The sequence below is a fragment of the Pangasianodon hypophthalmus genome, chromosome 13, assembly GCF_027358585.1.
Source record: "Pangasianodon hypophthalmus isolate fPanHyp1 chromosome 13, fPanHyp1.pri, whole genome shotgun sequence".
NCBI lineage: Eukaryota > Metazoa > Chordata > Actinopteri > Siluriformes > Pangasiidae > Pangasianodon > Pangasianodon hypophthalmus.
The window spans coordinates 16,217,499-16,239,502 of record NC_069722.1 but is presented as its reverse complement, the minus strand read 5'-3'; the positions used below and the strand labels follow the sequence as shown (position 1 = coordinate 16,239,502).

General features: G+C 40.3%; 1 protein-coding gene across 3 annotated transcripts in view; it reads left to right on the top strand.

Annotated features, from left to right (window-relative positions):
- The first annotated feature begins 6,093 nt into the window (after positions 1 to 6,093).
- Positions 6,094 to 22,004, top strand: part of LOC113528178 (ubiquitin carboxyl-terminal hydrolase 22) — a 52,975-nt gene continuing 37,064 nt past the window's right edge. The window contains exons 1-2 of one of the 3 annotated variants that reach the window (XM_034310214.2): positions 6,094 to 6,565; positions 8,450 to 8,506. In XM_034310214.2, coding sequence (XP_034166105.1) covers positions 6,446 to 6,565; positions 8,450 to 8,506 — 177 coding nt within the window. In that variant the 5' untranslated portion in view covers positions 6,094 to 6,445. The remainder of the gene's footprint in view (positions 6,566 to 8,449; positions 8,507 to 22,004) is intronic. The other 2 variants (XM_034310215.2, XM_034310216.2) reach the window with 2 other exon arrangements.

The following is a 22,004-nucleotide window of genomic DNA, read 5'->3' as shown; positions in this document are numbered from 1 at the left end:
TTACTTGATTTCTATTGTTACTGCTCATACTACTCTAGTTACTATACTTGCTATAATTATTAATTTGCTATATAATATATTGATTTTAATTAACCACACATCAAGCATTTTTTCAGGTTGTTAGAATGGCATACATAAATTTCCACTCAGTAACACTTGTTGGAATTTGCATATGCTCATTTTACTATTAGATTTGTCTGTACACAGCTTTGATGATCATGGAGTATTGTGTTGATGATCATGGAGTATAGTGACTTGAAGGCCAGACTGCATTTTATAGGTAATTAATGCAGAAATCCTTGTAATTCCAAAGGGTTCACAAAATATTTGCAATGTAACTCTACTGTAACTGTAACTCTCTATATATTGTGTCTTATTCATCAAGTAGCATGGCAATGAGCACTAATTTGAGGGCAAAGAATGATGTAGAAACAATTCTGCATCTAATTCCTGTAAACTTCTGTACAACCTCACAACAAACAGTGATTTGAGCTCAAATGATGAATCATTGTTGGCTGCATGGATGCAATCTCCCACCCACTAGATCCTTGTTTACTCATCATATGCATATGCCACATCCCAATTTACCTTCACATATATCTACACTTTGCTGATGTTGAGGAGTTAAATGGAAAGTGTTCAACAGTTTATCCAAGATTCCAAGATGAAAGGAAGAGACATCCAAGAGCTGAGGAAAGAAATAACACAGAGGGGAATACATAAATTTAAGCAAATCTGAGTTAGAGGCACTTTTGTCTGAGATTACTGCAAATACAAGACAGTTATGGAAGTGTGCTCTGTTTTTTATGAAGGCTGAAATTAATAAATATAGGTGATCTGTTTTCATCCTGATAAACAAATAAACAAATCTCTACTTCATGTAAACAAAATTCTGAAAGAAATTAATCAAAGGCTGAAAATGAATACAAATCATGTCTGGTGTGTTTTACTGTTGATATAAAATTATGTAATAACTTCAAAAAGGTTTTCCTCATTTACTGAAGCACCCAATAAGAACCCTGTTGAAAATGCTCTTCTTATAGGAGACTATTTTATGTCACATCAAACTAGTTAAGCTTTAAGGGGCACCAGCAGCTATAGTTACTGAATACCAGTAACTATTTTTGAGGGGAAGTGTGGGACAGTATCCATCCTGCTTGGGAAGGTGCTGCTGTCATGTCTTGTAACATAGCTTATAATCCTATGACAGACCTAGTTAATAGGTGACAATCCAGAGCAGCAGACAAAAAGGCTAAACTGACCGTCTCGTCTGTTAGCTGACTCGTGGCATCACTCTACTCATGACAATACTCTAGGTGTTACCCAGAAATCTGAACATAAATGTTACTCATTTGAAATACTTTTTATGTCCACAAAGAAAGCCTAGTTTCATTCAGTATATTCCACTAATTACCATTTACAGGCCATCAGGGTCCTATTCTGACTTTCTACAGCAATTTGCAGTCTTTGAATGGTTTTGAATTGTTTTGAATCTCAAATTGTTTCTCAAACTGTTTTGGATCAGGTCAGCAATAGCACTGTTACAGGTACTGTACTGGTCTGATTTGAGCAGGAGCACAGTTTTTGGGCTGAAAGAAAAACGTGTGTACAGGTGGCAGGGGTTGATGGGCACCTTGTTGAATTGGAACCACAGCTCCTCAGAATCAAGAGAAACCAGTTGATGTGGTTTGGGCTCTTTACTAGGATTCCTGTGATTGGCTACTGCTAGAACTGTTTCAGGCATGTCCCACTGGACAGACTACTGGACCAGGCTCAGGACCTGCTGGAGAGATTATATCTCATAGTTGGCTTGGGATGAGCTGGAATCTGTGAATGAATGAATGAATGAATGAATGAATTAGTTAATTAGATAGTTAGTTAGTTATTACATCCTTTCTTATATGTGAGGCCTATGAAGTCCTTCTAAGGTCCTATCTTATGTATGAAAGACCACTGGGGTGGTTTCAGGACAACAGTGGAACAACAAAAAAACTCTTAAAAAGGAATTTTCCAGTAGACATGTTATTTATCTTGAGCAGCTGGACATACAGATGGCCCACAAGCTGTGTAAAGGCTAAAGAACCATTTCTGTTTGTTTTTGAGTTTAAGAATTACATGGAAGCTTTTTATTGAAACGTGTAAAATATCATCTTAAGTATGTTAATTAAGTAACAGTAAATTAAGTAAATTAAAGTAAGTAAAAACAGTAAATTAAGTATGTTTCTACACCACTGAAGTATAAGTTATTCTTGTTAGAAATGTGCAAAAAAAATTTATGACTGATTAAATTCATTTGTTTTGCACCAAGCTTTGTGACCAAATTATGGTTTATCCTTTACAGTAACGTTAACAATAATTTAATTATGCATTAAATATAAACCAATAGATGGGAAATTCAAAACATAAGCTTTATATAATTTATATGATGAAAAAGGTTTGTTACTGAAGCTAACCTCCTAATAGCTGCACCTAAGGCAACAGATCCTTGTGTAGATGGTCAGCTACTCCTATGTGGTGCTGGGCAATCAGAGTGGTGACAGTGGAATTCCACCTTAAGGAGGGGGTCCAGAAAATCTCCATGAGTGCTGCTCTGGACCATAATAGTCCCAGTTTGGTAAACAGTGGAGCTCTCCCCTTTTCCCAGGAATTCGGAAGGGCTCTCACAATGCACTTATGATCAATTGATCATAAGAGCAGCTGGTGGAGTGTCAGATGGGAGAGCATCTTGTAGGGGTCTTGAAACTTCAGGCCTACAGAGTGAGACACAGAAAGAACTGTAGCAGAGATTAACTCTTATATGTCACCAAAGTGTTGTGATGGAAGATCTTAAATTATCCAATGTAAAGTTGAGAAAGTTTCTTGGAAGGAAGCTCCAACTGAAACTCCTGACAGACATTTACACACTCTCCCAGCATGTATTCAGGTACCTCCCTATTGCGCTGAGCTTGGCTGAGGTTATTTGCCTCTGTGAAAGCATGGCCCCTACTTTAGCCTTTGAGGTATCCACCTCTGTGATGAAGGACAGGGATAGGTCTGGCTGATAGAGAACAGGTGCTGTGGTAAATCACTGCTTGAGGGAGGTGAACACCTCTTCTGCAGTAGATGAGTGTGTGGTGCAACCTTGAAGAGAGTAGTGAAACCACAGTAATCAGTGCATAGATGCAGTCTTCTGTCTGTTTTCTCCATGAAGAAGAAGCCAGCAGATGCTGGTGATGTAGAGGGTGATGTACCGCAGGTGTACTGATCCATAGCGACAGTCCCCTTGATGGACAAGGGAATGATGTAGGAACATGGAGGAATGGCCCCTGGAAGCAGGTCAGCACAATCCCAGTGTTGGTGTGGATGGAGTTTGGTGGTACCTTGCTTACTAAAGACCACTGTTTGATGATGATACTCTGGGCACACTCTCCATGCCCTTAGCTGCCATGCTTTCTATGAAGGTAGAGTCACACTGGATCTGGAGACAACAGGCTGCTGAGCATTTCAGTGATCAGTTTGGCTCTTTAAGTGGTATTGTTTCAACCAGAGAAAATCTAGAACAAAAGACTGTCTGGTTAAGTTAATGATAAACAATTATGTGGTATCTGAATGATGAGATCCAATCTGTATTTTAATGTTAAGGTTTGGAATTGGACCCTCCCAAATCCCAGTGGTCAACCATCCAATACCTGAACTCGGAGTAGGTTTCACAAGGATCTTATAGGCTTGGACCAGATGTTCAGCAAAAAACCTGCTCTATAAGTGACCATTCCTGCAGCATGTATAGTAACCTCACTGGGAGTCTTGTGCAACTGGGGTCGGTTCCCTGGCTGGCACTGAGAGCATCGAGGCCTAACCACTAGTCCTCCAGGGACCCAAAAGAATATAGTATATATAAAAAGTTTTATAGAACCAATTAAGAAAACCATAACAGGTTAGGTAACAACTAGGAACAAACATCAAATTTCACATACTAAGAAAAGATTAATGACATGGAAATTGCAGAGTAAAAGCACAGGGACAGTGCAATACTGTGCAACGACTGACTGGGAGAGTGTGCTTATAAAGAGTCCTTAATTAACTGCTGGTGTTAGTTTCTTAGGTGAGACGGAATGTTGAGGGTGGGTCTGAGGTAGAACCAGGCTGAGACACACTGTTCCTAGGATAGGCTACGGATACACCATGACCCAGACCAGAAGGAAACAGTTAGTGAAGGTGAAATAATAATAGGGCAGTTGAGGAATAAGGGCCTTTCTCAAGAGCCCAAACAAGCACTAGAAGCTCAATCTTCTAGTCACTAGCACAGAAACATATCCACGAAGCTACCAGTACCATCATTTTCTCAGCATGATCTGACACTCATACATCAATGGAGCAGACTGACAGATCTGTGCAGTGACTCGTGTGGTGGGAAATGTTCATCAAAGTTCAACTAAATGCAAATGTGTGCAGCCATGTTGGGTTTATCCAGCCAGGCGATGGACTCTTGAAGGGTAAGAATTTTAATTTGCCATAACCAGATCTATGTAACTGTCATATAAAAGCCTGCCAATGGTGGTGATAACATGTGCAAGAGTACACATAGAATCAGTTCAACAGCTGTCATCATAATAGATCTATCAGCCACTGGCTCAGTAGATGGGGCAACTGTGGTAGCCAACCAAATTTCAGTGTCATCTGAAAAGTGCCTGTGTCCATGTTTCCAGCCTCAGAACACCACAAAAGGTGCTATTTTCTGGCCCCAAAAGATGGTCTGCATAGATAGTTCTGTATATAATATTACATTGCTTCCAAAAATTCATGCAGAGATTTATTTATAACAGTATCTGGGAACAATTCCCACACCATCAATGCTCTTGGTGAGTTAAACGTAAGTAGCTAAACTGCCAAAATGAAAGATTAAAATAAGGTCTGCTTTCTGTTCACATGCTAAAGAAATAAATTGTACTTGTAAGTGTAACTTTTTTTTTTATCTTAATCAGTTAGACCCAAATATGTAAAGATAGAGACATTCTTTTTCCACATTAAGTAGAGGTCACATCAGATTTTCACCTTATGAATTTATTTATTTATTTGTTCAGTGAAAAGCCAGATTGTTGTTTATGAGTGATAAGAGACATGTTGACTAATCTTTTCAGACTGCTACAACTTGTTCAAAGGAATATTATTAGCATGTCCACTTAGCTAGTTGATAATTAACCAATTATATAACCAATTGTGCTAGTTAACCAATTGCTAAAAACATCCTCACCTACCATCCGATCTTGCAGATGAGGGCCAATAGGAAACAAGAGCACATGGCTGGAGTCACATCCTTCTGGAAGACTCAACAGAGTGGTACTGCTTATTATTACTGTTTCAGGAACCCTTCTTTTATACAATGGCAGTAATAAGTAGTACCACCCTGTTGAGTCTTCCAGAAGGATGTGACTCCAGCCACGCGCTCTTGTTTTCTATTGGTCCTCATCTCCAAGATCGGATGGTAGGTGAGGATATCATGTGTTTTTACACCACATAGCAAATGGCATGCACTACATGTGGTTTACTATGTTGTATGTATACAAAGCAATTATGTTACACCCTAGAGCTTATGAAACACAGGCCATGTATCTTTACAGTGAAAGATATAGATGTTATGTCTCTGCTGCCTCACAGCTCCAGAGTCCCTGGTTCAATCCTGAGCTTGGGTTACTGTCTGTGTAGTGTTTCAAGTGTTCTGTCTGAGTAAATACATACATAAATACATAATAATAATAATAATACAAATATTTTATTATAATAAAAATTTTATTATTATTATTATTATTATTATTATTAATATTTTACATATCTTTGCAAATATTTATAATTTGACTGTGTAAACCTTTTCCTGCTCTTTTGGGTCTTTATTAATTTGCAATTTTTGTGGGTTAAAAAAAAATCCGTATGCTTCATGTGTTTGGTTCCTTCAGACCGGTAAGAACGCCAAATCACCAGGAAAAGGGCATCGCTCTTCACCAATCATGTTCATACTGTAACTTGAGTGGGCGTGGCCTAGAGGGGAAATAGTAACGTCACCAACCAACCGTTTGTTAGACGCCTTCGTGTAAGCCAATTAAAAAGCGAGGTAGGCGGGCGCTGCAGAGCTCATGGTGTACTCTTGAAATCCGTGTTGCTGTTGCCGACCATAAAAATCTGTTGAGTGCAAGTGGAAGTAGCAAATGTTAAACGCTAGCTAACGCGATACGGCCAGAAACAGCAGTCTGCAGACCAGCTGATGTAACAAAGGTCAAGATAACGAGCAGCACTTTTTCTGAGTAGATGCCCGCTTTTCGTCCTGGACCTTTCAGTACCATTAGTGGATCCGTTTTCATTCGGAAACCGTGCTGGACAGTTAGCTTGCTAGTGCTGAGAGCTAGTTCACGTTATTTCTCCTCGGACACGTTTCCTCCCTTTAAACCCCCTCAAGCTGAATGTGCTTTCTGTCATGTGTCCGGCCGGGTGCTCCCATGTGAACGGTTTCAAAGTGGACAATTGGAAGCAAAACCTGCGAGTCATATATCAGTGCTTTGTGTGGACCGGCACCGCAGAAACCAGGAGACGGAAGGTAAAGCATAAGAAACAACATCAAACAAACAAACAACCAAACAAAAAGGAAATCCCGCCACGGCTAGCTAAGGTTCAAAGTGAAAGCGAATCGCGTTATCTCATTGTAACCTAGTTGAGTGTGTTGGACACGACGCCCCGCGCACAGTTGGAAGCACATCACACACCAGACACACCAGACACACCATCCGTGTATCTACATGCAGCCGAGTGGACAAGTTGCCCACTGCAGGCTCAGGCTCAGGCTCAGGCTAGCCACACGGGCTGACGAGCTGAAAACCGGGCAGGACAGGGTGGGTGTGTATCCGGTGTGGGTAGGCAGCTGCTAGCGTCCTAGCCTCGCCGTAGAGCGCCCTGTGTGTGTGTGTGTGTGTGTGTGTGTGTGTGTGTGTGTGTGTGGGGAGAAAAGGGATACAGTGCACAACGTGATGCTCCCAAGCAAGACTGCACTGGGATAATGCACAAATCTGCTCCCCTCCCTGTCTGCTTTCACACACCCAGTTCCCAGAGTTCTCAATAGTCCAAGTGTGGTCTAGCTAAGCTAACACACACTCACTCTCTCTCTCTCTCTCTCTCTCTCTCTCTCTCTCTCTCTCTGTGTGTGTGTGTGTGTGTGTGTGTGTGTGTGTGTGTGTGTGTGTGTGTGTGTGTGTGTGCAGAGGAGGTTAGGCTGGAACAACGCCCACTGTGATGTGTGATGTACACTTCACTGAGCTAGCATGCTGTTGCAGTTGCTGTTGCTATTGCTATTAACTGGATGACATATTTGCAGAGGTTCAGACTTTTAAAGCACTGACCATCTGGATTGGATGATTGTGAGCATACACCGGGCTCACAGACTGTGTGCTGGTGAGGTCTGTGTAGCTCTCTGTAGAGATTATGAAAACATCTCACTCTGTAGAAGCTGTGGAATCACAGCTAACCTCAAATCTGTACAAATCACTGAGCCACTTAAAGGAGTCCATCGGAGCCTAAAACAAACCAATACAGTTTTATTTACGTTCACATATTCTAAGCAGAATACGTTCTGTGCTTTCCGAAGGCCTTAGGTCTTGGATGTGTGTTCTCATTTCATTAAATGTTGGCAAAATCCTCTTCCTGAAGGTTTTACGGAGCTGCTGTGTTTCCCTCACTTGTAATGTGTGTTTAGGCCACCCACTCATATGACTGTCAAGTTAAAAGTAATGCTACTTCCATGTGTGTCTGAAGACTTGTCTATGAAGCACCTCTTTAGTATTAGATTTCAACATCTTCTTTGGTCACTGAGCTTCTTTCACTCAACGGACCTCATTCATCAACCTGGATATGACCAAATTTATTTGTAAATTGTTCGCTGGAGCGTTGTTGGATTAGAGCTCATGCACATTTACCTAAACCGAGTCTCACTAATGTGTACCGTGGCTTATTTATTTCAATTGCACGTGCAAATTTAATGAAGTCAATATGTTAATGACACATTAATGAATTGTAAGAAAGACTTAATGACTTAAGACAAATAAGACTAGCCATTCAATAAGAAAAAGAAATGCCATGCTATAAAATGTGTTAATCTGTGCCTCTGGTAGATGATGCAGTGCGATGCTGATTTAAGATTTAGCGCGGAGGTGTAGCTGCCCTTTGGAGGTGCTCTTTTGACATTTAGTTGTCATTATGGAGTTGTACAGTGTCAACTGTGTTAAATGTAAATCAGCTGTCCTGTGAAACTGCTTGGTAATTTATGACTGATTGACATTTACGAACACTTGGACTAAGCAAATCAACTTTACCAAAACATTTGTAAATCTGTCAAGAATATTTACTTACAAACAATCTTAGTAAAAGATTGATAACTGAACCCCAATCTTTTTTTTTTTTTTTTTTTTTTTTGCAACATTACTATCTTCAGCCAACAAGTTCTCAGCAGCCACGTGTACTTGAGCCAAGACCAGTTACAGAGGAAGAGGTAATATTTTCATGTAAAAAGTTGTGATAAACAATTTTCGAGGACGTGCTTTATCCTGTGGTACTGTACTGTGCCAGTGGTGGTTAAAAGGTGGAACCGGCACTGATCTTGGGAATGCATCATTGCGTTTTAACCTGTGTTGTGTGGCTTGTGGTAACAATTGCCGTTGTCTGGTCAGTACACTTTTTAGTGTGAAAGTGCTTTACTGATGCAATGTATCTAACCAAGCCAGATTGTTTAGAAGTGATTTTTAAACCATTAAATATAATCTCTACACAAGGTGTCCCAATAATCTCCATACACTGGGAAATTAACACTTTTTCCCAAAATTTTTCATACTTAGTTATATATATTTTTCAGATAGCCTTTAAGAATTCCTTTGACAAAAGAAGAACGTATTGAAATCATTCTCACAGCTGGATCAGGAAGTTGTCGCAAGGCTGCGATGGACTTTAACAGGAAACATGGCAAGCACATCACACATGACACTGTTGCCAAACTGGGAGCCAAAGTTGGGAAAGACGACTCCGTGTGTGTTTACAAAGAAATGGCAATCATGTAGAGGATGTTTTGTAAATTAAGTTACATTTTGCTAAAAAGTGTTAATTTCCCCATGTATGGAGACTTTTGGGACACCCTGTAGAATTACAGTGCATTCACGTCAGCAGCGATTTTCAAGTTGTGCTGCTCACATTGCTTTCTGCTGGTTGCTAGTGAATTGATAGCACTTATCATTAGTTTACTGCCAGTGGGCTCATTGCACAAACACTTCTTTGCTAAGCTCCTCTTAATACTCTCTAGTAGGCTCCTGTGTTTCTGGTTCGTTTGCTACAGTTGGAATGGCGGTATTTTACAGTGAGCGTCTGAAACAGCTGATCAGATATGTAGGAATACTTAAAAAAGCGCCTTCTAACAAGCTGGAGAACAGCTTCACTGGATGCTTCATTATACAAAACAAGTATGAAAGTAAAAAAATACCTATTTTATATACAACTCGTATAAGTATCTTGAATAAATAGAGGAATAATAGTTAAAGAAACCTGAATGACTAGTTGCTCTCTCACTGTACTGACGAATGTAAACAATGAGAGCCACATTATTTAAAAATGGAAATGTGTGATGGCACTGAAATCTAGTATCTCGTTGCCGTGGTTTCACTGGTAACGCCAGACTAGTGCGATATCCACATAAACGACAGTATCTCTACAAGCTTTCGACAGCACTTAATTCTCATAACACTTGTGTAATACTGAGCGACTGCAAGTCACCGCATCCCAAACTGCATACTACAGAATGCCATGTTACTATACCATTGGTAACATTGATAATTTAGGTGAACTACGTAGCATGCAATGTGTGGTTTGGGACACAGCCTTGAATTCTATCTAAATGTGTGTGCACTCAGCTGTCAGATGTATCCGCGGTGTTGGAGGAAGAACGCAGCACAACCCACCTTAACAAATATTTTTCCACAAGTAGCTTGCTGTAGCATTTTCCACCAGGGTGGAATTCCAAAATCTTACATCCTGTCATTTTAGCAGCAGCCAAACCTGTCACATTATCCCATAATTTTAGTGAGGAATGATGGTTTGACTAAGTTGGCTATCTCTAAAAGTTTCCAGGTACCATGCCATCATCATTTAATAATTCTCATGTCAATACATTGAACATATTTTGTGAGATCACAAAGCACTCAAAGTCTTTGTAGTAAGTGGAAAGATGTGAATTTTGTACTGTGGTAAATTTCAGCTAAACAGACTTCTAGGCAGCCGAAATCAGAATCAGCCATCTAATAGGAGTTAACCGTTAGAGTTAGCCACTTTTAAATGCAAGAGTACTTAACCCTCCTATTATTATCAGAATTACTAACATCTTTTATCCTTGGGGCCAGAAATTTAAACCTCCAGAATATGAGTTTTACCCAAGTTTGTGTGTCAAGTACTTTATGTTTATTTGTTGACTACCTAAATAGCCCTTTAAATAAAATATAGACCCTCACCCAACCCCCCTCCCCCCACTTTATACATCCAGAATACCGATTGCGCGACTATGGAAAAATACGCAAATCACCATAAAATCTCACTAATTGACCTACAGTTGGAAAAAAAGATCTTTTTGGTTTTTTAAAGGTTTTATATTGTTTCTAAGTACAGATTTTTGTTATTTATAACAACTGGAAAGAAGAACAATTTCATTTATCAAGGATAGTAACATGTATTATGTTCGGGGTCTTTTTGACCCTAGGAAAAACAAACACAATTTCAAACATTTAGAACGATTTTATTTGTAAAACAAAAGTGGCCATCGAGCAGTTGTACATCGGCAGCAGTAGGTACACTATATTACCAAAAGTATTCGGTCACCCATCCAAATGATCAGAATCAGGTGTCCTAATCACTTGGCCTGGCCACAGGTGTATAAAATCAAGCACTTAGGCATGCAGACTGTTTTTACAAACATTTGTGAAAGAATGGGCCGCTCTCAGGAGCTCAGTGAATTCCAGCGTGGAACTGTCATAGGATGCCACCTGTGCAACAAATCCAGTTGTGAAATTTTCTCGCTCCTAAATATTCCACAGTCAACTGTCAGCTTTATCATAACAAAATAGAAGAGTTTGGGAACAACAGCAACTCAGCCACGAAGTGGTAGGCCACGTAAACTGACGGAGAGGGGTCAGCGGATGCTGAAGCGCATAGTGCAAAGAGGTCGTCGACTTTCTTCACAGTCAATTGCTACAGAGCTCCAAACTTCATGTGACCTTCAGATTAGCCCAAGTACAGTACGCAGAGAGCTTCATGGATTGGGTTTCCATGGCCGAGCAGCTGCATCCAAGCCACACATCACCAAGTGCAATGCAAAGCGTCGGATGCAGTGGTGTAAAGCACGCCGCCACTGGACTCTAGAGCAGTGGAGACGCGTTCTCTGGAGTGATGAATCACGCTTTTCCATCTGGCAATCTGATGGACGAGTCTGGGTTTGGAGGTTGCCAGGAGAACAGTACATTTCGGACTGCATTGTGCCGAGTGTGAAATTTGGTGGAGGAGGAATTATGGTGTGGGGTTGTTTTTCAGGAGTTGGGCTTGGCCCCTTAGTTCCAGTGAAAGGAACTTTGAATGCTTCAGGATACCAAAACATTTTGGACAATTCCATGCTCCCAACCTTGTGGGAACAGTTTGGAGCGGGCCCCTTCCTCTTCCAACATGACTGCGAGCCAGTGCACAAAGCAAGGTCCATAAAGACATGGATGACTGGTGTGGTCTGGTGTGGATGAACTTGACTGGCCTGCACAGAGTCCTGACCTGAACCCGATAGAACACCTTTGGGATGAATTAGAGCGGAGACTGAGAGCCAGGCCTTCTCGACCAACATCAGTGTGTGACCTCACCAATGCGCTTTTGGAAGAATAGTAAAAATTCCTATAAACACACTCCTCAACCTTGTGGACAGCCTTCCCAGAAGAGTTGAAGCTGTAATAGCTGCAAAAGGTGGACCGACATCATATTGAACCCTATGGGATAGGAATGGGATGGCACTTAAGTTCATATGTGAGTCAAGGCAGGTGACCGAATACTTTTGGTAATATAGTGTAGCTGTGACCTTGTCCAGAGTATCAGCCCCTCCCTTTGACTCATTGTAGTCCAAGACCATTTGTGGTTTCCTGTCTTCTCTGGTGCTCAGGACAGCATTTTGTTCATGATGGAGGATATTTTTCCCTTTCTTGGGGCAATAGGAGATGACCGTGGCTCTGTCGGTGAAGGTAAACATTGAAGATGTTACCTTCTTGTTCTTCATCACATGAAGCTGTGGGAAGCTCCAGCTTGTTTTTTCTCATTGTCCCCTACATGGTACCCTTCCTTTTCAGCAGTTCCTCACCCAGGGTGTACGATGTGAAAAAAAAATCACATGTAATGTTATGACCATTCTGTCCTTCAGCCATGTCTAATACCACCCTCAGTGTATCTGGTGGGGCCTGGGACCATTTTGATGACTTTAGCAGCACTAAGTCTACCCTGCCGTTCAAGTGGGGAGAGGGACCAGAATAACTTTGCATTTTTGGAAGGTAATGTGTCTACTGGTGGTTGAGAGACAACAGGAGGGTCAACACTAAGAGTATCATTCTCATCAGAGGAGGATGCTCATAATCAGGGTCCTCCTCAACATTATCCTCTGTCTCACACACATTCTCCCCTATGTCACTTACACTGTCAAAGAACTGTGACAAAATGTCATTGACAGAAAACATTTGCTAAAAGGTCATTTTCAATTGATTTTCAATCTTTTTTTTCCATAAAAAGAGAGCCCACAGAGCACCAAGAGAAATTTTAGAGAAGGCTTCTGTGTAAGGCCCAATCCCATTTCGACCCCTTTCCCCTACCCCTCCGTTTCGCGCTTTCACGTGAAGGGGTGTCTTGATTCTTTTTTGGTTGGAGGGGTAGGCGTAAGGGGAAGGGCCAGATAGCCCTTCAAACGAAGATTTTTCGGGACCACACTTCAAACGAAGGGAACGAATTATCTCAGCGTAAACCGGCTACAGCGGCAACATGGCTACCCGAGTGAACAAAAAGACCCACAAATGTAAGCATTATTGACATTCATGTTCATTAATATCTTTATTAATCAATCGCGTGTTCATATTTACGGTGATGTTATTCAAAGAAATGTTTGCAAAAAATCGCTAAAGTTTGCTAACGTCATATCATTACAGACTGCACGATAGTGCCACAACATATTTTCATGTCTGATCAGGGCTGTAACCACCAAAGACATTGAGGGGGGCTAGTCCCCCCAGTAATTGCAAATCGCTAAACTTTTTTCTTAAATATTGCCAATTCGAGAGAGAGAATTAGGACCTAGATGACGTATAATGATGTGTAACAGTATAGTAGTGGTGTCCCAGTCCTTAGGGGAATATTTTCACCCCTACCCCTTGACACTCTGTTTCAAGGGACAAAGGGAAGGGGTAGGCAAAGGGGTAGGGGTAGGTAAAGGGGTATAAATAGAATTGGGATTGCGCCTAAACTTTTATATGTTTGCTTGTCCCTATGTTGGGTGAACTATCAATGTCCTCATGAGAATTGTTTTACTCGCAATACTACAGGTATGGTTATGTTAGATTAGGGCAGAAGCAAGTTTTTTGAAGATTATAAAATTGTATGTTATAGTGACCCTCAATATCATCAATAACAAATGTGTGTGAAATTTGGATATTTCTTATATGTTTTATACAGCTAAAACAGCCTGGGGTCAAACTGACCCCAAAGAACACTGATGCTACAAAATGTGTACAGGACATTGAAAACATATCATCATGTTAATTTTATGTTTTCCCCGTTGTCCCCATTAAATTAGGAAAAGTCATTAAATAAGAAGCAAAAAAATTAAGTCAAGCATGTATTTAGAGATGTTAAACATTGAATGGGGTCAAACTGACCCCAAAGATAATAGGAGGGTTAAAGGCAACATGTCTGCATTGTTTAGGGAAACATTCACCCCCCACCCCCCACACCAGTCCTCCTCTTCTCCTCTTCAGTATGAACGTGCATAGAAGCTTTACTTTGTTTCGTCTTCTGTGCATCTGTTAGCCCAACACCCCCCAGGGACACGATCAGTGCCCCTTGCAATACCTACAAGTTTTCAGAGGTCCCAGTGCTGCCTTGACATGTGTCTGACATTAACTTTTCTCTATAGAGCACTGACTCCATTCATCATCATCATCATCTTTTTTTTTTTAATTATTTAATCGAACACACCATGTAATCACTAAAGTTCTGTTTTCTTGTTTATATAACAGGTGCTTATCCATGATAGAATCTGTGCAGAATATAGTGAACTAAATACCTACATTTATGTTCAGTTAAGAAAAAAAAAAAAAGAAACACATGATCTGTACTGTTACCTTGATAAGTGTGATGCGTTGTGTATTTTGGGTGGATGCCGGACAGTAGTAGGCGCACCAGATCTACCTTTCTTTATCTCTTTCTCCAGTAGACCTCCAGTTCTTCATCAGCTGTCACCTCGATATCACTGTGTGCAGGGAATAACTAGCTGGCAAGGAGCTTTCAAACAGCAACAGGAAAATGCAATCAAACTAAGGGAAGCGTTCGTTTTACTTTTGGAGCAGTTAAATTTGGAATAGGAATAGGAACTTTGTTGACCTTGTATGAAAATCATTATAGCCCAATTACAGTGCAAGCACATGCAGATTTATTTATTTATTTTTTAAGTGTAACATGCTCGAATTGGTTCATATAGCCTATTTCTTGGTAGTATGACTCATCTTGATGATGAGTTGCTGCTTGGTACTTCCTGAAACAAAACGCACCCCAGCCAAGGCACGGTCTGGCCTTTGTTCCCTCTCTTCCTGTGCTCTGTAATGATGCGCCTCAGATTTTCACCTAAAGTTTAATTAACAGTCAGCACAGTTTTAAAACTGAGACGTTTGATGCTCAGCTTAATTTAGCTTGCCTTTGCAGTTTTTCCTGTCCTGTAAATCACAATAAGAAGCAGGATTTCAATGCTAGCCATCCTGTGGAGTCATACTGTGTAGTCACTGAATAGGTGGGTGTGGTAATGAATGAACCCACATGTTCAGTTTACTGTTTACTAACAGATCTCCAATTCACAGAGGCCATGTCATCTGATTTCAGAGCAATGCAGTTGTAAGCTGTTATTAAAATGCTCAGTATACACATCGTTACATTTATTAAACGGCCATACAAAAGCCCTACAGTTCGTCTGAGGAGTCTTCTGACTGCAGGAATATACACAGGTTCCAGATAAGTGATGGATAGAATGTGACAGGAACAAATTTTATTTTATTAACTTTTATTTTAATTTGTTAAAGTCTGTAATATAAATATGACATAAATAAGACACATTAAGCCAAGCACAAGAAGCGAAACAGTTTTTTTTTGTGTTGGCATAGCGACGGGGAGTGGTGTGACGCATTGGCCTTGGGCACAATCTCAGCTTTAAAAAGCTTTTTCCTCAATAAGGTCAGAGGTGAAATGAATGAAACTTTTCATTTGCAGTACATCTTGGCAAAGCTGCTTTGCTTATAGTGGCTGTTGCTGTTCAGGTTAAGTGAATTGCTCTTGATTATTCAGTAACGCCCACCCCCCGCACACACACTTACACAAGAAAATGATGCAACTGTAAGGCAATTAAAACCTGTCAGACATTTAGTAATCAATTTAAACCCCCAGCTTAATCTGCTCAGCCTGTGTTTTGGAGCTTGTTATGACTTCAGAAAAGTTGTGTTGATTATATTACCACAGTTAAATGCAGAGTTGCTGTAAGATGAGAGCTCTTACTATGGCTCACACTGCATGACTCGATCTCTGGACGTGACGACATGTACTCCTTTCAGGCTAAAAAAATGTTGCCAACCAGGCAGTACTCAGATGTGTGCAATTTTATGCGTAAAAAACTTCAGAGATCTGCTAACTGACGGTGTTGTTGCAAACTGTTTTCCATGCAACGTAGGCGACAGTGGTCAGCACTAGGGTTCTGGCATTTTAGATTGCGACTAAGAATGTAAGAATGTTGTGTTCCATAGAGGGCAATTCCTGTCATTTAATGCTATTGCCCACTAAGCCTGTCCCAACAAATAGCCAGGCAGGCTGCATGATGGAACGCTCACAGAGCGTTTTTATGTACAGTTCCACGAATAAACAGGAAATTTCCTGGGAAGCCATTGCACGCAGCAGTAATAAACCTTGTTTGTGTGAGTGTGAAGATACCAGGGAGGTCAGAGTGTCCTGGAGTAGTAGTTGTGTGTTTGTTTAGCATGCTTTTTAGGTCTGCAGACAGCTGTCTATGAAAGGCATGTGTGGTGTACTGTCTCCTGTCAATGAATTTCTAGAAGAGATAGAAAAGATTAGTCCATCTAAAGGTTAGTCCCACTAAGTTGATTGAAGTTGCCTATTTGCTGACATACTAGTTATGATTTGTGTATAAACTCTCTGCCTCAGGATAATGCCGTTTAATCAGTCACATATCTCTTTCTGTTTATGGGATATGTTGTTTACTAAAGGCTACAGTTAATGCATCGATTATTGCGCTGTTTTTTTTGGTCTTCTGCCTCATTTGGCTTGACTGCCAGTGTCTGAAGATTATGACTGTAATAGTGTGTGACTGGTGCGTTTGTTAGCAGGAGAGTTGCTGTTAATTGAACAGCTGTCAAACACTCGTTACTGAAACAGTCTACTTATGGCCAATTTTCTTCATATAGGAAGCGAATTAAAAATCGGTCTAGGTTTTGACGAACACAGGGCCACTGCTGCGAAGACAAGAGGTGAATGAAAAACAGGGCCACTGCTGCGAGGACAAGAGGTGAATCTATAGCGGAGATTAAATATTTTTGGTTTCTAGGTGACCAGACATGAAATGGAACTGGAAGTTTCACATACAAGTTAGGCTTTTTCTCATAGCAAACTTGCTAAGGTGGAATTTATGGCTATTGTTTCAATGATAAGCACTCCCAGTCATTCTCACACCTGATCTTCCTCCTTGCACAAGTATGTTACATATGAGATTAGCATCTTTGCTTCAAGGAAAGGCATGTATACAAATGGATCACAATGGCCTACAATGAACTGTGATCTTAAATGGTGTCCAAGATTTATTTTGCAAAGACATTCTGAGCTCACTTTCGTTTTAGCTTTGGTTGTGTTGATCCGTTTTAGCTTTTGTTAACAGTTTCCTTCATTACCCACAAACCCCACTGATAGTGGTGACGGTGGGATTAGGACCTTGCTTTAGCTCTACCTAAAAAGAGTGATGTAGCAGTGCTTTAGACCTTTAGTCTGTTTCGCCTCCTTATCTGTACAACCTCCTCAAACAGATTCCAAAGCTTTAACTTTCATGCTAATACCACTGCCAATGCCATCATATTTGGCATCTTGTAGATCACTAACTAACTGCTCCGTAACTCAGCACAGTTGCCTCATATAGCCACACACTGCATTCTGGAACTTTGAGTCCAACGTTCTCCAATGCTTCTACACTGGATTTCTCATTAATATGGCATTGAGCGTTGCTGTAAAAAATTGGGCAGTGACAAAAGAAGTTCTTGCGTTTTTGTGCAGTTGAGATGCATTTGTGACAGTATTACACTGAAATACGTTGAAGAATCACAGCTTCTCATTATGTTTCATCACATGTATGCAACTGGACACTAGGGCTACAAAGATTAGTTGACATAATTGACTAAATTGACTAAATTCATCAACTTAGACTTTTATAGTCGAAGCTTTGTTTACATAACCAACTAAAAAAACAAACGCAAGATAATTCAAGAGTACATAAGCCTCTATATAGAAAGTAATACACCACTGAAGCCGCTTGAACGATGTTGCTGTTTTGTGTAATTTTGTATACTGCTGCTTTTGTTTCTTGTCACTATATAGCACTGTGTGTATGACTGTTTTCCTTTGGTCCATATAAAGAAATGTGTCATAGAAAGAAATGTCATTTACTCACTGGTAAGACAAATTTTGTTTTCTTTTTATAGGGGAAAAAAAATGACTATTTGATTTGGTCAGACCAGATATGGAAGGGATTTCATACTGAGTTTAATGTAATAGTTGAATGACAAAATTATTGACACTACAAAACTCATGACAGCTGGCTGTGTTGAGTTTCAGTTGTACTGGGGGAAGTGAGTGATTTGAGCCCTCTGCTTGCCAGATCTGTGTCTTTATAATTGGGATTGGGCTTTAGCTAGTGTGCTAACATTTATCCGATTCATGCCAAACTTTTTTTAAACAGGCTACAGAACAAAATACACAGAAATAGTTATATTTTAACTAGCTAGCTAACATTAGGTAACTGCAGGGTGTCTCAAAGGTCTCCATACATAGGGCAAATTAATACTTTTTGGAAAATGTCTTCCAAAATTTTTTCATACTTAGTTTATATTATGTTTTTTTTTTTCAGATAGCCTTTAAGGATGCCTTTGACATAAGAAGAACATAATGAAATCATTCTCATGGCTGGAGCAGCAAGCCGTTGCAGGGTTGCGATAGACTTTAATAGGAAATATGGCAGGCATAGCCAACTGAGAAGTGGAAGTCCATGAATATCCACTGACGAAGGCACAACCGACGTGGTGCTGGCACACATAGTCGCCTATGTATGGAGACTTTTGGGGCACCCTGTAGTTAATTCTGTAGGTTGTGTATTGTTTATGATCATGCAGAATGAGCACAGTTACACAACAGTATCGGGATACACAGGCACTGCAGCTGGATCAGGCAGTCGCAGTGAGAGCTAACTGGCTGACGGTAGCTGAAGGACAAACTCTTGTTTAGGGGTTTTGCGCTTTCATCTGGTACTCAGAAAGGGCATCCGTTAATAGTATTACACTATTAATAATAATAAATTTAATACATGGCTTCATTAGGAACCATTTTCACTTTTCGCTCCATAATCACCAAAAAATTGCCCACTCTTCTTCTGTCCTTTCTGAGATGGAGGAATTGCAAATCAAAATTAATTTGTAGATAATAGTATTTCACTATTCATGTAGGAGGTTACTTGAGGTTGACATATAGTATATCACTGGGTATAGACTGTACTGTACTTGTTTGAGTGGAATGTACCAAAAATGTGATGTGTGTTGGACTGTTACACACTAGGTCTGTGCTATATATACATATATATATATATATAATTTTAAATTGTAATTTACCTTTGAAAACATACAGCAACAGATCATTCATCTTATCATCAGAAGATTGCATGTTTCAATCCCAGCAATGTCACAGCTGTCCATGGCTGAGAGCCTAAGAGCAAAATTGGCTCACTGAAACTTGCAAAAAGACCAGGTGATGTGTTTCTCATCTTCAGCTGTCCAGTTTTGGTGAGCCTGTGCGTGCTGTAGCCTCACATTCTTGTTCTTGAACATGATGTCGTCGTCTTCAGTTGTTGAAACTTGAGATGGATGTGCTGTGTGTTGTGCATTCTGTGATGCGTACAAGCACAGTTATGAAGAGTGGTTATTTGGGTTGCCATAGGCGTCCCGTTAGCTCAAACCATTCTGGCCATTTTCTGATCTCGCCTGCGGAACTGCCACCCATTGAAAATTTTTTGTTTTTCGCACCAATTCTGTGTAAACTCCACACACTGTTGTACATGAAAATCCCAGGGCATCAGCAGTTTCTGAAATACTCAGATCAGCCTATCTGGTACCAACAAAAATGTCACTGAGGTAACATTTTCCCCAATTCTGTTGTTTCATGTGAACGTTAACTGAAGCTCTTCACGTGTATCTGCATAATTTTATGCTTTGTGCTGCTGCCACATGATGGCTGGTTGGATAAGTGCCTGAATAAGCAGGTGTACAGGTGTTCCTAATAAAGTGTCTGATAAGTGAATAACAAGAACGGTGGCACAGTAATCAGCACTGTCGTCTCACAGCTCCTGTGTCCCCGGTTAAATCCTTAGCTTGGGTTGCTCTCTGTCATGTTCTCTCCATGCCCTAGTGGTTTCCTTTGGGTTCGACAATTTTTGCTGGAGAGTTTGGTTTAGCTATGCTAAACTGCCTTTAGGTGTTAGTGTGTTAGCGAGTGTGTTAGCGAGTGTGTTAGCGAGTGTGATGCACTGCTATGGACTGATTCAGGGGAGTATTCCCGACAGATGCCCAGTGTTTCCAGGATAGACTCTGGTTCCTGAAGGTGAATAAATGAATGAATATAACAGCAACAAAAAATGCTGAGTGTCGCTCCACAATAAGTTTACTATAAACACGTTATAGCAGCGGCTTTGAATGTTTGTTTCTGTTTATCACAATCAATTATGAATCAGCTCGAGCTTGGTATAGGCTTTCTTACCTTGAAATAAAATGAAGTTTTCAGAAACATGAAAATGACAGTGAAAATGAATAAAAAAAAGTTGTGGTCTTTTTATGTTTGAGTGCTGCAAACAAAAGGATATTCTGGACAAAAGGATATACTGATGTGCAGTAAAACAGACTATTCTTATCCTAATTGGTGTTTAAAGCAAAACTGGCATTTCAAGTTTAAGGAGATTTACAGGAGGGGTTAAGAATATTACCCTCTGTTCTGGATAGTCTTTCAGATGTGGTGCTGGGCACGCACACATGCACACACAACAACTTCCCTCTCATTCCGTTTGTTTTCCACCAAACTAGTGGATTTTCCTCACTCTTAGTGACTCGTGTATGTGTTATGTTTAGCTGTTACCCTTTAGCCAAACCCCACTAATATATAGATTTCTGTCTGTATATAATCAGAAATTTGAAAGCTGATATAGTCCTTTGCGCTCTAATATGGTCTCTACATAACAGCTGAGTAAGTAACAAGAAGTTATGGTCACACAGATTGCTCTTGGTTCGACTTTTGCTTCTGTGAGTGTTGTATGGGATCAAAACCCTTGCTTTGCCATGCTGTAGTGTATGTGTTTATACCTGTGACAGACTTGATGCCTTGAGGGTATTTTGTACCTCAGTGGCCAGGAGCTCAGTTTACTTCTTTTCATTCTATATCTATTTTGCCCGCAGCAGAAAACGTTCAGGCTGCAGCTGTTGTAGACCTGTGTGACAAGCAGCAACACTGGACCGTAATTTATTTTTTTTTTTTAAAGGGATTTTATTGATTACTGAGGCTCAAACACTTTGCTTTTGGGCAAATTAAAGTTATTCAATAAATTACTGTAAATTTTAAGTAAATTTTAGCCTTTTTAAACAACATTTTTACTTCCATGTCTATGTTCTAGCTATGTTTTGCTATTATAAGGCATTATGGAAGTCCCGCCTATTCCCATAACCTGCTGTAACACAGGCGTCAGCTGAGGTGTAACCTTATAGTGGCCGATGGCTTGCTAACTCAAAATCAAGCCAGCGATACCACACTGAAGTCATAACTACATCAGCCTCACAGGTGGCAGTGGGACCTCATTAAATCTGCATTACTGTTGCCATTTGATTCCTATGTAGGACTCTGAGAAACGGAGTGGACAAATGAGAAATTCATTAGCTAGCCCAGTGGATGAATAAAAGCTCCAGTGTGTTTGCCCACTCCAATGTTTTGGTTGCCCAGAAACTTAATCGACTAGGCTAACAAATGTTAACTAACATAATGTACTTACATATGTAGATAGTTAAGTGCATGAACACGAGTGAGGTCAACAAAAGAGTTTATAAATGACTGCTTAGTTGATTTAGGTGAGCAGTAGTCCTTATCCTCTCATGAAAACCTTTTTTGATCCTGCAGCACATCATGTTTGCTCCTTTGACAAAAAGACACCAGTGAATGTTTCAACTAGGAGTTCCAGTGTTCTCTCCTCACATCGCACATAAAATATTATCCATCTGGCTAGTGTGTTTTCTCTCTATATGTTGCATGTTCAGCAAGCAAGAGAGGTCTATAAAAGCTTTGCACTTTTTGGTTTCGTTATTGCTTCCACATGCCTGCATGTTCTTGATTCTGAAAAGATCATCTGTGCACATTAATTAATCTGCCTTGAAAAAAAAAAA